The sequence below is a fragment of the Juglans microcarpa x Juglans regia genome, chromosome 4D (assembly GCF_004785595.1).
Source record: "Juglans microcarpa x Juglans regia isolate MS1-56 chromosome 4D, Jm3101_v1.0, whole genome shotgun sequence".
NCBI classification, from domain to species: domain Eukaryota; kingdom Viridiplantae; phylum Streptophyta; class Magnoliopsida; order Fagales; family Juglandaceae; genus Juglans; species Juglans microcarpa x Juglans regia.
The window spans coordinates 34,455,094-34,468,648 of NC_054600.1; the positions used below are offsets into that span (position 1 = coordinate 34,455,094).

The 13,555-nt window shown below is 39.9% G+C and overlaps 1 protein-coding gene across 4 annotated transcripts; it reads left to right on the forward strand.

Annotated features, from left to right (window-relative positions):
* Positions 1 to 6: 6 nt before the first annotated feature.
* Positions 7 to 11,667, forward strand: LOC121260377. 4 transcript variants are annotated; one of them, XM_041162230.1, is made up of 10 exons: positions 13 to 1,610; positions 2,269 to 2,742; positions 2,875 to 3,176; positions 6,676 to 7,398; positions 7,486 to 7,764; positions 7,953 to 8,114; positions 8,223 to 9,161; positions 9,259 to 9,474; positions 10,273 to 10,533; positions 11,039 to 11,667. In XM_041162230.1, the coding sequence occupies exons 1-10, from the start codon at positions 236 to 238 to the stop codon at positions 11,381 to 11,383; spliced, it is 5,076 nt and encodes a 1,691-aa protein (XP_041018164.1). In that variant the 5' UTR covers positions 13 to 235; the 3' UTR covers positions 11,384 to 11,667. The 4 variants fall into 4 exon arrangements, with proteins under 4 accessions (XP_041018166.1, XP_041018165.1, XP_041018163.1 ...); XM_041162229.1 differs by having other exon boundaries at positions 12 to 1,610; positions 2,269 to 3,176; XM_041162232.1 differs by lacking the exons at positions 9,259 to 9,474; positions 10,273 to 10,533; positions 11,039 to 11,667 and having other exon boundaries at positions 7 to 1,610; positions 8,199 to 8,299.
* Positions 11,668 to 13,555: the final 1,888 nt, after the last annotated feature.

The following is a 13,555-nucleotide window of genomic DNA, read 5'->3' on the forward strand; positions in this document are numbered from 1 at the left end:
ACACACGCAGAGTTCCCCTTCCCCAACACAAAAAAGAAAAAAAAGAAAAAGAAAAAGAAAAAAGTGGGGGATGCACGATAGTTAGCATAGGCCTTCGATGGTTCTGAGGTTCCATCTTCTCACCCCCCTCACAACATGCTCCCTCCTCCCCCACCCTCTCACTCTAAATAAAAGTCTGATTGAAGAAAAGAAGTCCAGAGAGAGATAGAGTGAGAGCCCAAAAGCAAAAGAAGAAATGAAGCAGAGTTCACCTGAGGCAGTCTCGTCTTCATCCTCTGCACCCGCTCTGTCCGACCATTCTCAGCCGTCCGCTTTATCATCATCATCATCTTCATCCGACAAAGCCTCATCAATATCAACCGCGGCCTCTGCGGAGGACCTGGCGGTGGGGTCCAGGGATGGCGGAGGTGGGGCCCATGAGTGCGTCACTGTTGAACGGCTCGGCGAGTTCTCCGCCGTGTGCAAATGGACGGTCCATAACTTCCCGAGAATCAAGGCTAGGGCTCTGTGGAGCAAGTACTTCGAGGTCGGCGGCTATGATTGCCGCCTCCTTGTGTACCCCAAGGGTGACTCGCAAGCCTTGCCAGGGTACATCTCAATCTACCTCCAAATCATGGACCCTCGCGGCACATCCTCCTCCAAGTGGGACTGCTTCGCCAGTTACCGCCTCGCCATCGTCAACGTCGCCGACGATTCCAAGACCATTCATCGCGATTCTTGGCACCGCTTCTCCAGCAAGAAGAAATCCCACGGCTGGTGCGATTTCACTCCCTCCTCCACTGTTTTCGATTCCAAATCCGGTTTTCTTTTTAATAGCGACACAGTTTTGATAACCGCCGATATATTAATCCTCAATGAGTCCGTTAATTTCACCCGCGATAACAATGAGGTCCAGTCCTCCTCCGCCTCTTCGACGATTTCGTCGTCGGTGGTCGCCAGCCCGGTCTCCGACGTGTTAAGCGGCAAGTTCACTTGGAAAGTGCGTAATTTTAGTTTGTTTAAGGAAATGATCAAAACGCAGAAGATAATGAGCCCGGTGTTCCCGGCCGGAGAGTGCAATCTTAGGATTAGTGTGTATCAGAGCTCTGTGAATGGGGCAGAGTATTTGTCAATGTGTTTGGAGAGTAAGGACACGGACAAGACGGTTGTTTTGTCCGATAGGAGTTGTTGGTGTTTGTTCCGAATGTCAGTGTTAAATCAGAAGCCGGGCTCGAATCACATGCACAGGGACTCGTATGGGAGGTTTGCAGCCGATAATAAGAGCGGGGACAATACAAGTCTGGGTTGGAATGATTATATGAAGATGTCGGATTTTTTTGGGCCGGAATCGGGGTTTCTGGTTGATGACACTGCGGTATTTAGTGCGTCCTTTCATGTGATTAAGGAGTTTAGTAACTTTTCCAAGAGTGGAGGATTGATTGGAGGGAGGAGTGGGAGTGGGATTGGGGCGAGGAAATTGGATGGGCATATGGGGAAATTCACTTGGAAGATTGAGAATTTCACGAGGTTGAAGGATCTTTTGAAGAAGAGGAAGATTACGGGTCTTTGCATCAAGAGCAGGAGGTTTCAGATCGGGAATCGGGATTGCCGTCTCATCGTTTATCCACGAGGTATGCTAAATTATGCTCTGAAGGATTCTTTTTGGTCTGTTATTCAATACTCTATTGGTTTACATGTATGATTAATAAATTTTACCATTGTACTAAATAATAGCACTAGTTGGAACTATTGTTAAATCTTTTTTTTTTGTTATTCATGTTAATCTTTATAGGCGTCGTTTTAAAACCATCTGACATGTTCCTCTTATAAGGATAATTGGGATAACTAGGACTGCTAGTATCTCTTACACTTCTAATATGGTAGAAGTGTTACTTATCCTTTAGTGCAATCCATTTCCCTTGAGCCCATTCAAGCTAGTGCTGCTAGCTGCTTGGCATAGCATTCAATTTCCCTTTTGCCTGAAGCTCAATGTAGTTTAAGCCTCCATGTAGGGTGGCATATTATTTATACTTTAGACCCGAATTCATTTAAACCTTTTGCTTAAGCCATTGCGTTGGGAATGGTACTTCCGATATTTTATTTTATTTCATTTTTTTCTTTACCATGTTTGATTGTAACGGGGCAGTTTTTAGCTACCTTGCATCGTGGCTTACAATTTATTTTCTGGTCCTTGCATCTGAGATTATTTGAGCTAGGCTGACAATTGCTTAGCTTGTGCTCAGAAGAGTGAACTGATAAAAAAATTTCCCATATACTTGGTGGTATCAGGGCAGTCTCAGCCACCATGCCATCTTTCAGTGTTTCTTGAAGTTACAGATTCACGAAATACGTCAAATGATTGGAGTTGTTTTGTTAGTCACCGGTTGTCTGTTGTGAACCAGAAGATGGAAGAGAAGTCTGTCACGAAGGAATCCCAGAACCGTTACTCCAAAGCTGCAAAGGACTGGGGTTGGCGTGAATTTGTGACGCTCACTAGTTTATTTGATCAAGATTCTGGATTTCTTGTTCAGGACACAGTTGTCTTCTCTGCGGAGGTGCTTATATTGAAAGAGACGTCAATAATGCAGGACATTACTGACCAGGAAACTGAGTCTAACAATGCTGGTTCACATATAGACACAGTATGGAAAAGAAGTTCATTTACATGGAAGGTGGAGAACTTCCTGTCATTTAAGGAAATAATGGAGACCCGCAAAATATTTAGCAAATTTTTTCAAGCTGGTGGATGTGAGCTTCGGATTGGTAGGTATCTGTCTCTTTTCATATTTTTTTTTCCCTCCGAAGAGGTAGTTGCAGTTGTTAACTTGTTATATTTCTATTTTTTTATTGACATCTGTCATCGTTGTTTTTTATTTTTTTTAAATTACAACACAGGTGTGTACGAGTCCTTTGAAACTATCTGTATATATTTGGAGAGTGACCAGTCAGTTGGTAGTGATCTGGATAAAAATTTTTGGGTTAGATACAGGATGGCTGTTGTGAATCAAAAGAACCCGGCCAAGACAGTGTGGAAGGAGTCTTCTATTTGTACAAAGACGTGGAATAATTCTGTTTTACAATTTATGAAGGTTTCAGATATGTTGGAAGTGGATGCTGGGTTTCTTGTGCGTGACACTGTTGTTTTTGTCTGTGAAATTCTAGATTGCTGCCCTTGGTTTGAGTTTTCAGATCTAGAGGTTAGTATTTGTAAGCCTGTTCCATCTATATTGTACATGCTAGTCATTACAAAGGCCTTCTGTTCATATGCTTCCTATAGTGAGTTAAAACCTATTACTGTATACACATTATTTGGCCTTTGGATATTTTTGTAATTTTTCTGTCATTAAAGTCTAACCTGGCCCTGGACTGTCAAAGTCTAACCTAATCATGACTATAGATGTAAAAATGAGGTTTGTGAGACTTGTATGTGATCCCTTTTATTTTTGTTCTGTATCATACATGGCTTTGTGTGTATTCTGAAAAATATTCTAAGGTGTTTAATGGTGATGCATTTATGTAATGGATAGTTAACTTAAAATATAGAAGATGGATGAGAGAGGGTGAAGTATGACATTAAAATGTGAATGATTGACCACACTGGATAATCAACATTCATATTCTTGAATATCTTAGTTTTTAGTTAGAGTCACAATGCTCAAAATTTTGAATACCGAGGGAGGACAATGCCAGAATTAAAAACTATTATATTCGGCAACCTCTGTGTTTGCAGATGTTGGGTCTGCTAAGAGCATTATTGTAATACAAGGTCCTTCAGAATGGGAGTATGGGAATTTTTCTGAGGAGGGCGAGCACTAATTCATAGCACTAATTCATGGCTGGAAAATTTGAAAAAAGCCTTAACGCCACATTCATAGCACTAATTCCTAAGAAGATTGGAGCATCGGATGTCAAAGACTTTCGGCCCATTAGTCTTGTGAGTGGGGTGTATAAAATCATTTCTAAGGTGCTTGCAAACCATTTAGGGGAGGTGGTGGGGAAGATTATTACAAAACCCCAAAATGCATTTGTACGAGGAAGGCAGATCCTAGATTCAGTCCTTATTGCCAATGAGTGTATAGATAGCAGACAAAAATTTGGTAACTCGGGATCCTATGTAAGTTAGATATGGAGAAGGCTTATGATCATGTTAATTGGGATTTCTTACTCTACTTGCTTGAGAGATGTGGGTTTGGGGAGAGATAGTGCTCGTGGATTAGATGGTGCATATCTACAGCTAGATTCTCTATGCTAGTAAATGGTAATCCAATTGGCTTCTTCAACAGTTCTCGAGGTTTGAGACAAGAGGATCCACTGTCCCCACTCCTTTTTGTCATTGTTATGGAGGCATTGAGCAGAATGACTTCGGTGTTGGTTTGCAATGGCTTCATGGCTGTATTCTCGGTGGGGGACCCCTCTAGGGGTGTTATTAACATTTCTCACTTGTTATTTGCAGATGATATGCTTATATTCTGTGAGGCAGAACAAAACCAATTGCTGGCATTGAGGACACTTTTACTTTGCTTTGAAGCGGCATCGGGGTTGAAAGTGAACCTTGAAAAATTAGAATTGGTGCTAGTGGGTAATGTTCGTAATATTAGACAACTGACTGACACTCTAGGATGCAAGGTGGCTGCCCTACCTATGAGTTACCTGGGTTTACCATTGGGGGCTGCCTTAAGGACTGCAACAATATGGGATACAGTGATCGAGAATATTGAACATAGTTTGGCTGGTTGTAAGAGATTGTACTTGTCCAAAGGGGGTATGATCACTTTAATAAAAAATACTCTCTCCAATCTACCAACTTATTTTTTATCTCTATTCCCAATTCTAGCAAGTGTGGCGACCCAGATTGAGAAACTGTATAGGGAATTCCTTTGGAGTAGCATGGGGATGACTTTAAATTTTATCTTGTCAAATGGAATAAGGTACGTTCCCCACTTCCTGTGGGAGGGCTGGGTATTAGAAGCCTAAAGATTTTCAACAGGGCATTACTTGGGAAATGGTTGTGGCGATATAACACGGAACCGGAAGCTCTATGGAAGTCGGTAATTGATTATAAATATGGATGCGTGTTTTGGGGGGGGGGGGGGTAGTAGAGAGGTAAATGGGCCTCACGGATTGGGGACTTGGAAGCGTATTAGTCGGGGATAGTGGGTGTTTTTTTCGTCACACTAGACTTGTGTTGGGAGATGGTTCTAGAATAAAATTCTGGAGCGACATATGGTCTGGAAACAATACACTAAAAAATATATTCCCCTCAGTATTTAGGATTGCATGCGAGAAAGAAGCTTTAGTGGCTGATTTTATGGTGATAGCTGGAGATCAAGTACAGTGGAACATCGTCTTTAGCAGGGCAGCTCAAGACTGGGAAGTTGGTAGCTTTGAGGACTTCTTTCGGCTTTTGTATTTCGTGAAACCAAGCATCCAAGGAAATGACAAGTTGTGGTGGGTACCGGCTGATAAAGGCTCATTCTCAGTTCGATCGTTCTATAAGTCTCTCACGCAGGTCCAGAACACTTAGTTTCCATGTAAGAGGATCTGATGGAATAAAGCGCCTCCCAAAGCAACCTTCTTTGCATGGAAAGCTTCACTGGGAAAGTTCTTGACAACGGATAATCTGAGAAGATGTGGGGTGATCATAATAGATTGGTGCTGCATGTGCAAGAAGAGTGGTGAAACTGTGGATCATCTTTTATTGCATTGTGATGTTGCTAGAGTGCTATGGGCTGAGATGTTCAGCAGGTTAGAGTTAACTTGGGTTATGCCTGCCACGGTGGAGGTGCTCCTGGCTTGTTGGACAAATCTATGAGGTATTCACAAATCAAAGCCGTGTGGAAGATGGTCCCTATTTGTATTCTATGGTGCTTATGGTAGGAGCGAAATGACAGGACGTTCAAAGACAAGGAGAGATCTTTTGAGGATCTTAGATATTTTTTTGTTAGAATGTTATTCATATGGGCCATAGCTATAGATTTTAATGGTTTAGACCTGACGGAATTCTTGTTTCCTCTTCTTCATCCTAGATAGGTGTTTTCCACTTGTATACGATCTTGTGTACTTCGGGCTATGCCTATTCTATTAATACAATCATTTACTTATAAAAAAGAAATGTTTGGATGGCTGCTCACCACATTTTCCAATTTTCAAGTCTTCTAGATTTTAAGGACTTTTGCTCTTTTTCTGCTTCTTGCTAGTTGTGTGTTTCCTTTTGTATACTTTCTATGTACTTGGATTGCATCCCTTTGCACTTTTATATTTGACGCATATATTTTATTCATGGCATATTATTGCATAGAATTGAACCTACCTAATAGGATCTATTAGAAGTTGTACTCGGGCTTTGCCTATTTACGTGGATCAATAAAACTTCTTTTTACCTATCAAAAAAAGAAAAGAAAAAAAGAAGAAGTTGTTGCAGCCAGAGCCCGTTTACATATAGTGTTTGGGGTATATATTTTCATATACTATGTAATTTAACATAGCCTATTTATACAGAATGGTAAAGGGGCGCTGGTTAGTATTACTTACAACCCAATTAATTCTGTTTTTTTGTTGGGACTGGTTCTTATTTGTATATCTTTATTCTATTTTCTATCAAACCCTCATTTTGTAGCTAGATTTATTAGCCAACCAATTTTCTCTCCTTTATGCGGTGGTTGTAACCATGTTTATGGGTGGTCTAACTCTTTTCAGGTTTTTGCTTCGGATGATGATCAGGATGCTTTGACAACCGATCCTGATGAACTCGTTGACTCTGAAGACAGTGAAGGAATTAGTGGTGATGAAGAAGATATATTTAGAAACCTTCTCTCTAGAGCTGGTTTTCACCTCACATATGGAGATAATCCTTCACAGCCACAAGTCACCCTACGAGAAAAGCTTCTAATGGATGCTGGTGCAATTGCTGGTTTTCTAACTGGACTTCGTGTGTACCTTGATGACCCTGCTAAAGTTAAGCGCTTGCTTCTTCCAACCAAGCTCTCTGGTAGTAATGATGGAAAGAAGGCCACAAAGTCTGATGAATCTTCCCCCAGTTTGATGAACTTGCTGATGGGAGTCAAAGTTTTGCAGCAGGCAATCATTGATTTACTGTTGGATATTATGGTTGAGTGTTGCCAACCTTCTGATGGGAGTTCTATTGGTGGTTCTACTGATGCAAACTTAAAACCTTCACCAGTTGAAAGTGGAGCTGCCACTCCACTGGAATCTGATAGGGAGAATGGTGCATCAGAATCTGTGCCGTTTCCTGTATATGAGAGATTGGATTCTGGTGTCGATGAAGGTGGTAGTGCATCTGCTGTACAAAGCTCTGACATGAATCTGTTAGGTAGACCAGAAAAAGCTCTTCCTGGACAACCCATCTGTCCACCAGAAACATCTGCTGGGGTGTCAGAGCATGTACCCATTCACTCAAAGGTACACTTTTGTGTTTCATGAGGTGTGGTGTGAACTGCTTTGCTTCATATTTTGATGTTGACTACTTGAACAAATTGAAAATTTCAGACAAAATGGCCAGAGCAATCAGAGGAGCTATTAGGCTTGATTGTAAATTCGCTGAGAGCCCTAGATGGAGCTGTTCCACAAGGGTGTCTGGAACCAAGACGGCGGCCTCAGTCTGCTCAAAAGATTGCTCTTGTATTGGATAAAGCTCCCAAGCATTTGCAAGCAGACCTCGTTGCTTTGGTACCCAAATTGGTTGAGCAATCTGAACATCCACTGGCTGCTTGCGTTCTTCTTGAACGACTTCAAAAGCCAGATGCAGAACCTGCATTGAGGATACCTGTAAGATAGTCTCTGGAGAGGCTATATTTCTGTTTTTTTTTAATGACCTTCTGGGCTTGTTGGCATGCGCTTTTAGGGTTATATTTTAGGAAAACATAAGTACCGTTGTATCATAAACTTCTCAGTATCTGTATGTAGTCCATTGCTATATCTTCTTTCTCCTAATTTGATATGTATATGTTTCCTAGGTTTTTGGTGCTATTAGTCAACTTGAGTGTGGCAGTGAAGTGTGGGAACGGGTTTTGTTTCAATCGTTTGATCTCTTGACTTGCTCAAATGATGAACCTCTTGTCATGACCATAGATTTTATATTTAAAGCTGCATCACAGTGTCAACATCTTCCTGAAGCGGTATGAATTAAAAACTCTGAAGTTTGATTTGGTTCCTTTCTCGTGTTTTTATTCTAATTTTTTATGCGCTTTCTTTAAATGCAGTAACCTTCTTTCTCTCTATTGTAGGTCAGATCTGTCCGTGTTAGGCTAAAAAATCTGGGCTTTGAAGTTTCTCCTTGTGTCCTCCATTTTTTAAGTAGAACTGTAAATAGTTGGGGAGATGTTGCTGAAACCATACTTAGAGATATTGATTGTGATGATGATTTTGGTGAAAATTGCTCAAAAATGCCATGCGGGCTTTTATTATTTGGTGAATATGGTTCCGCTTCTGAAAGACTGCATCTTGTGGAGGAGCAGGATCTCTGTGCCAGTCGTCATTTTTCTGACATTTATATTCTGATTGAAATGTTATCTATACCTTGCCTTGCTGTTGAAGCTGCTCAAACATTTGAGAGAGCTGTAGCTCGAGGTGCTGTTTTGGCCCAATCAGTAGCCATGGTCTTGGAAAGGCGCCTCACTCAAAGATTGAATCTTAGTGCCAGTTTTGTCAGTGAAGATCACCAGCATACAGAATCTGTAGTAGAGGGTGAGGCCAATGAGCAGCTAACAATCCAACCTGATGATTTTACTTCACTTCTTGGTCTTGCTGAGACATTGGCCCACTCAAGGGACCCTTCTGCGAAGGAATTTGTAAAGGTCCTGTACACAATATTGTTTAAATGGTATGCTGATGAATCTCACCGAGGAAGGATGCTGAAGAGACTTGTTGACCACGCCACTAGCACGACAGATAATAGTCATGAAGTAGACTTAGATTTGGATATATTGGTTACTTTGGTTTTTGAGGAGCATGAAATCGTTAGACCAATTTTGAGCATGATGCGGGAGGCTGCTGAACTTGCTAATGTTAATCGAGCTGCTCTTTGGCACCAGCTTTGTGCCATTGAAGATGAAAGTATTCGCATGCGTGATGAAAGAAAAGCTGAAATTTCCAATATGGTTAAAGAAAAAGCTGGCATTTCACAGAAACTGAGTGAATCGGAGACCAACATCAATAATCTCAAGGTATTTGATGTCTTAATTAGAATGATATGATTAGGGCTTTTCACATCTTGCTAGTATTTTTGGAGAATGTGAACTGAAGCCTTGCATGAAATGGCAGTCTGAAATGAGGGCTGAGATGGATCGGTTTGCTCGGGAAAAGAAGGAGCTCTCTGAGCAAATACAAGAAATTGAAAGTCAGCTTGAGTGGTTTCGCTCTGAGCGGGATGATGAAATTTCAAAGCTTACTGCTGAGAAGAAAGCTCTTCAGGATCGCCTTCATGATGCAGAGACACAACTCTCCCAATTGAAGTCACGTAAACGTGACGAATTGAAGGTCTCACACTACCTTACTTTTGGTTACCCATCTCCTGCCTTTTATTTTGCTCCAGTTATTTTAGTGGAAAGGGGCACACACAGATACACATATTTGGTTATGCTCAGCTGAAAGAACCTCTATAGGTTCTTCTTCCTTTAAAGTCATTCTCTATAGGTTCAGGTGATGCCAGTGTTACAAAGTGCTAAATGCAAATGACCTTAGGATGTTATTCTTCATACGATTTAGTAATTATGATATTGGGTGGAACTTGTTATCCCCTGTGGTAGAAGCCTTGGTGTGTCGTTATCCCCTGTGGAACTTGTTAATTTAATAATTTTAACCTCTAGTTGATAGACACTAATGGCATCTTTGATGAACCATGAGATGACTGGGAATTGTTGAAAACACCATTTTCAGTGAAGTCTTTTTTCAGCACTGATGGTATTTGGCATCCTCGGTGTTCTCATTTGCTAATGCTGATGATCCGACTTGTTTTTCCCTCTTTCTTTTGAAATATTATCTGATTTTCTTTGTCTTGTGAAGACAGACAACCTTTAAGTAGCTTTTCAGCTCATAAGGCTGACTCCTCTTGCTTTGCACAAAAATCTTTTGGCGTTGGCTTGAGCAATCGCTTTCTGTACAACAATAGCATCAGAATTACGAGCACTTGACTGTGATTTTGAGTACTTTTTATTTCCTCTAGTTTTTTTTTAATCACATCCTTCCTCGTTTGAGACTTTTGAGAACTTAGCATGATATTATTTTTTAGTCATTATTTGCCATTGCCTTTTTCTGACTGCAATTTGCATGTGACAGAAAGTTTTGAAGGAGAAAAATGCTCTTGCTGAGAGGTTGAAAGGTGCTGAAGCTGCACGGAAAAGATTTGATGAAGAACTGAAACGTTATGCCACAGAGAATGTGACTCGAGAGGAAATCCGTCAGTCATTGGAGGATGAGGTTCGCAGATTGACCCAAACAGTGGGGCAAACTGAAGGAGAGAAGCGGGAGAAGGAAAATCAGGTTGCACGGTGTGAAGCATTTATTGATGGGATGGAATCGAAATTGCAAGCCTGCCAGGTTTTTGCTCTAAAATAGCTTATGCCTTTTTTGGCCTCCCTTCCATACTCAATGCTGGATGATTGTAGCATGACTGGTTGGAACTATTTCGTACTAATAATTAATAAGAATTTTATTACTAAGAAAAGGCACAGCCCAAGTACACTGGATATATACAAAGGAAATATCTACTACACTCTAGAAAGCAGGATCGTACTAATAATTATGTGGATTGAAAGAGGAGCGCTATCAATGATGGGAGACTGCTTAATTAGCTCTTTTGGCTTAGAACACTGAATTTGATTGTGATTTAACTTTAGTATCACGTGTTTTTAGTAAAAAATGATCATATATTACATAAAAAAAAAAAAAAAAAAAAGTGATCATACAGACCTACTTGTAAAAAAAAAAAAAAAATGGTCATACAAACCTTTTTACCTTTGATGAGCTTAATTGCTCCACCCCCCTCCTCTCTTTGAGCATAACAGTGACTGGATTAATGCTTCCATTTGCCTTTCTCATGCAGCAATATATTCACACCCTTGAGGCTTCACTTCAGGAGGAAATGTCACGACATGCCCCTCTATATGGTGCCGGCTTGGAAGCTCTATCAATGAAGGAGTTGGAAACATTGGCACGTATTCATGAAGAAGGGCTTAGACAGATCCATGCTCTTCATCAGCGGCAGGGGAGTCCAGCTAGCAATCCTCTTGTGAGCCCCCACAACCTTCCACACAATCATGGTTTATACCCTGCTGCACCACATCCAATGGCCGTCGGATTGCCTCCTTCACTAATATCGAATGGGGATGGCATCCACAGCAATGGGCATGTGAATGGTGCGATTGGGCCATGGTTTAACCATACTTGAATTTTTGGATCACAATCCTTTTTTGCCAATATAGGCATTTTGTCCACTCAATTCAATAGAGCTGGGTGACATCTCAATCTGAAGGCATGCATGCTATTTCTCTTTTTTGAGTTTTTGTTTTTGCTTTTTCCCATATTGACTGGTAGAACTGTTGGAATGCTCATGGAAGAAGAGAAGGAATAACAAAGTTGGATGGATGGGGAGGATTGGTTTTAGAATTGAAACGAGGAAGTGAGTCCAATAGAACTAACAGTTGCAAATGCCACATTTGCATCGTTCTTTTACAGTTATTCATAGGTTTTTTGAATTTTTTTTGTTAATTGTGTTTCATTTATATTCTCGTAAGTTTTTTTTTGGACCCCTCGAGTCTATTTTCAGCAATTGTTTGGAAGTTGGGGAAGAAGTGGATGGATTTAAGGTTGCTTGTGTAAGAAGCCACCGTTGCGTTATGACTCATCTGGATAATGATTACCACATTCTGATAACCATTGGATTTATGCATCCAACCCCATTAAGGCTCTATCTTTGACCCTGTTGCTATCGTATCGTTTACAGGATATACAAATTACCAGATCAACTAACGCGTTTTTTTTTTTTTTTTCCATCTTTTAACTGAACAAAGCGGTCACGCGTTTTAATGGCCGAAAGAAAAAGCAGAAGTCGTGTTTAAGAAAATACGAGAAGATTTACGATGATATTTCGAGAGCAGTCGCTTTACTTGTAGTCAATTGTATTTGTATTGGAAATCGAAACAAATACAGAAATAGAAAAAGATGAATCGATCGCAGGTTCTCATTTAATAATTGGATCAAGTAGGCCATTGGAATTTCTAAGCTGGTTCACAACTGCGTTTATTATTCTTGCTTCTTAATTTTGTACTATCCTATCCTCCTAGCACAACTAGTTATATCAAATCAAGAAATTAGTGTAAAGCCAAAAGGCAAATACAAAACAAAAAAACCAAGAAAGTTCAATGCCTCCTTGGCTTACGTAACCTGCAAAAGCATCCGATTTCTGAAATTTCAAAACAAGGATTACTGTAATGAGTTGAGGTGAAAATTAAAAGTTAAATAAGATATTGTTAGAATATTATTTTTTAATATTATTATTATTTTAAAAAAATTGAATTATTTATTATATTTTATGTAAAAATTTGTGAAAATTATAATGATGAGATGAGATAATTTTAGATAAAAGTTAAAAATTAAATAAAATAATATTATAATATATTTTTTAATATTATTATTATTTTGAGATTTAAAAAAGTTAAATTGTTTATTATATTTTATATAAAATTTATAAAAATTATAATAATGAGATGGATTAAGATGGTTTTGATATCTAAAGTTCCAAACCAGCGTTTAACAATCCAAAGCTAACCCAGAAATTAAGCTAGCGGTGAGTCATGCACGCCTACAGCTAGCAAATATCAAGCCCAATTGAGTTTGTGCTACACATCCCATATATTGCTGGCCGCCACGATATTCAGCCAAAAACATGCTGGATTGATCAGGAAAAGGACCGTCTTGATTTTGACATTTCTGGGTTGTTCTGCATGAAATCGACAGCAAATTAACGCCAAAGTCTCGGTACTTAGAGATGACACTAAACTGAGGCCGCCTAATTCAGAGGTTCTCTTTGGATCGATTTGTGGTGTGAACAATAATATTTCGACGAAACATTGACTCGCTGTTGCACAAAACGCAGAATTAAGAAAATGGATGATGTTTATCATAAAAAAAAAAGGGATGATGATTGATTAATGGTACACATAGCATTAATATTCCCTTTTTTCGTGGAGCAACAGGTAACGTCAGATGACTAAAATCCCGGTCTTCCGCGAGAATTTTCGCACATTCTGCCACGTGAATTAACATGAAGCTGCAATTTTTCAGAGAGAGAGAGAGAGAGTTCGCTGAATCACTAATGATTACTTAGTCCTTTGGATTAACTCGGAATTTAATTTCCATCCATCAAGGAGATCAGCAAGAGCATAGGGAAAATTGCGTGAATGAGAGAGGTCTGACTAAGAACAGAGAGTATATCCCTTCAAACGTGGCCTGATAAATCTAATTTGACTTTTGTACGCACCCTTCCCTGGTTGTTCTCAAATCAATCTCTTCCATACAATTTTTTTTCTTTATATATTTGAGTTATTCGTAGTCCTCCTGT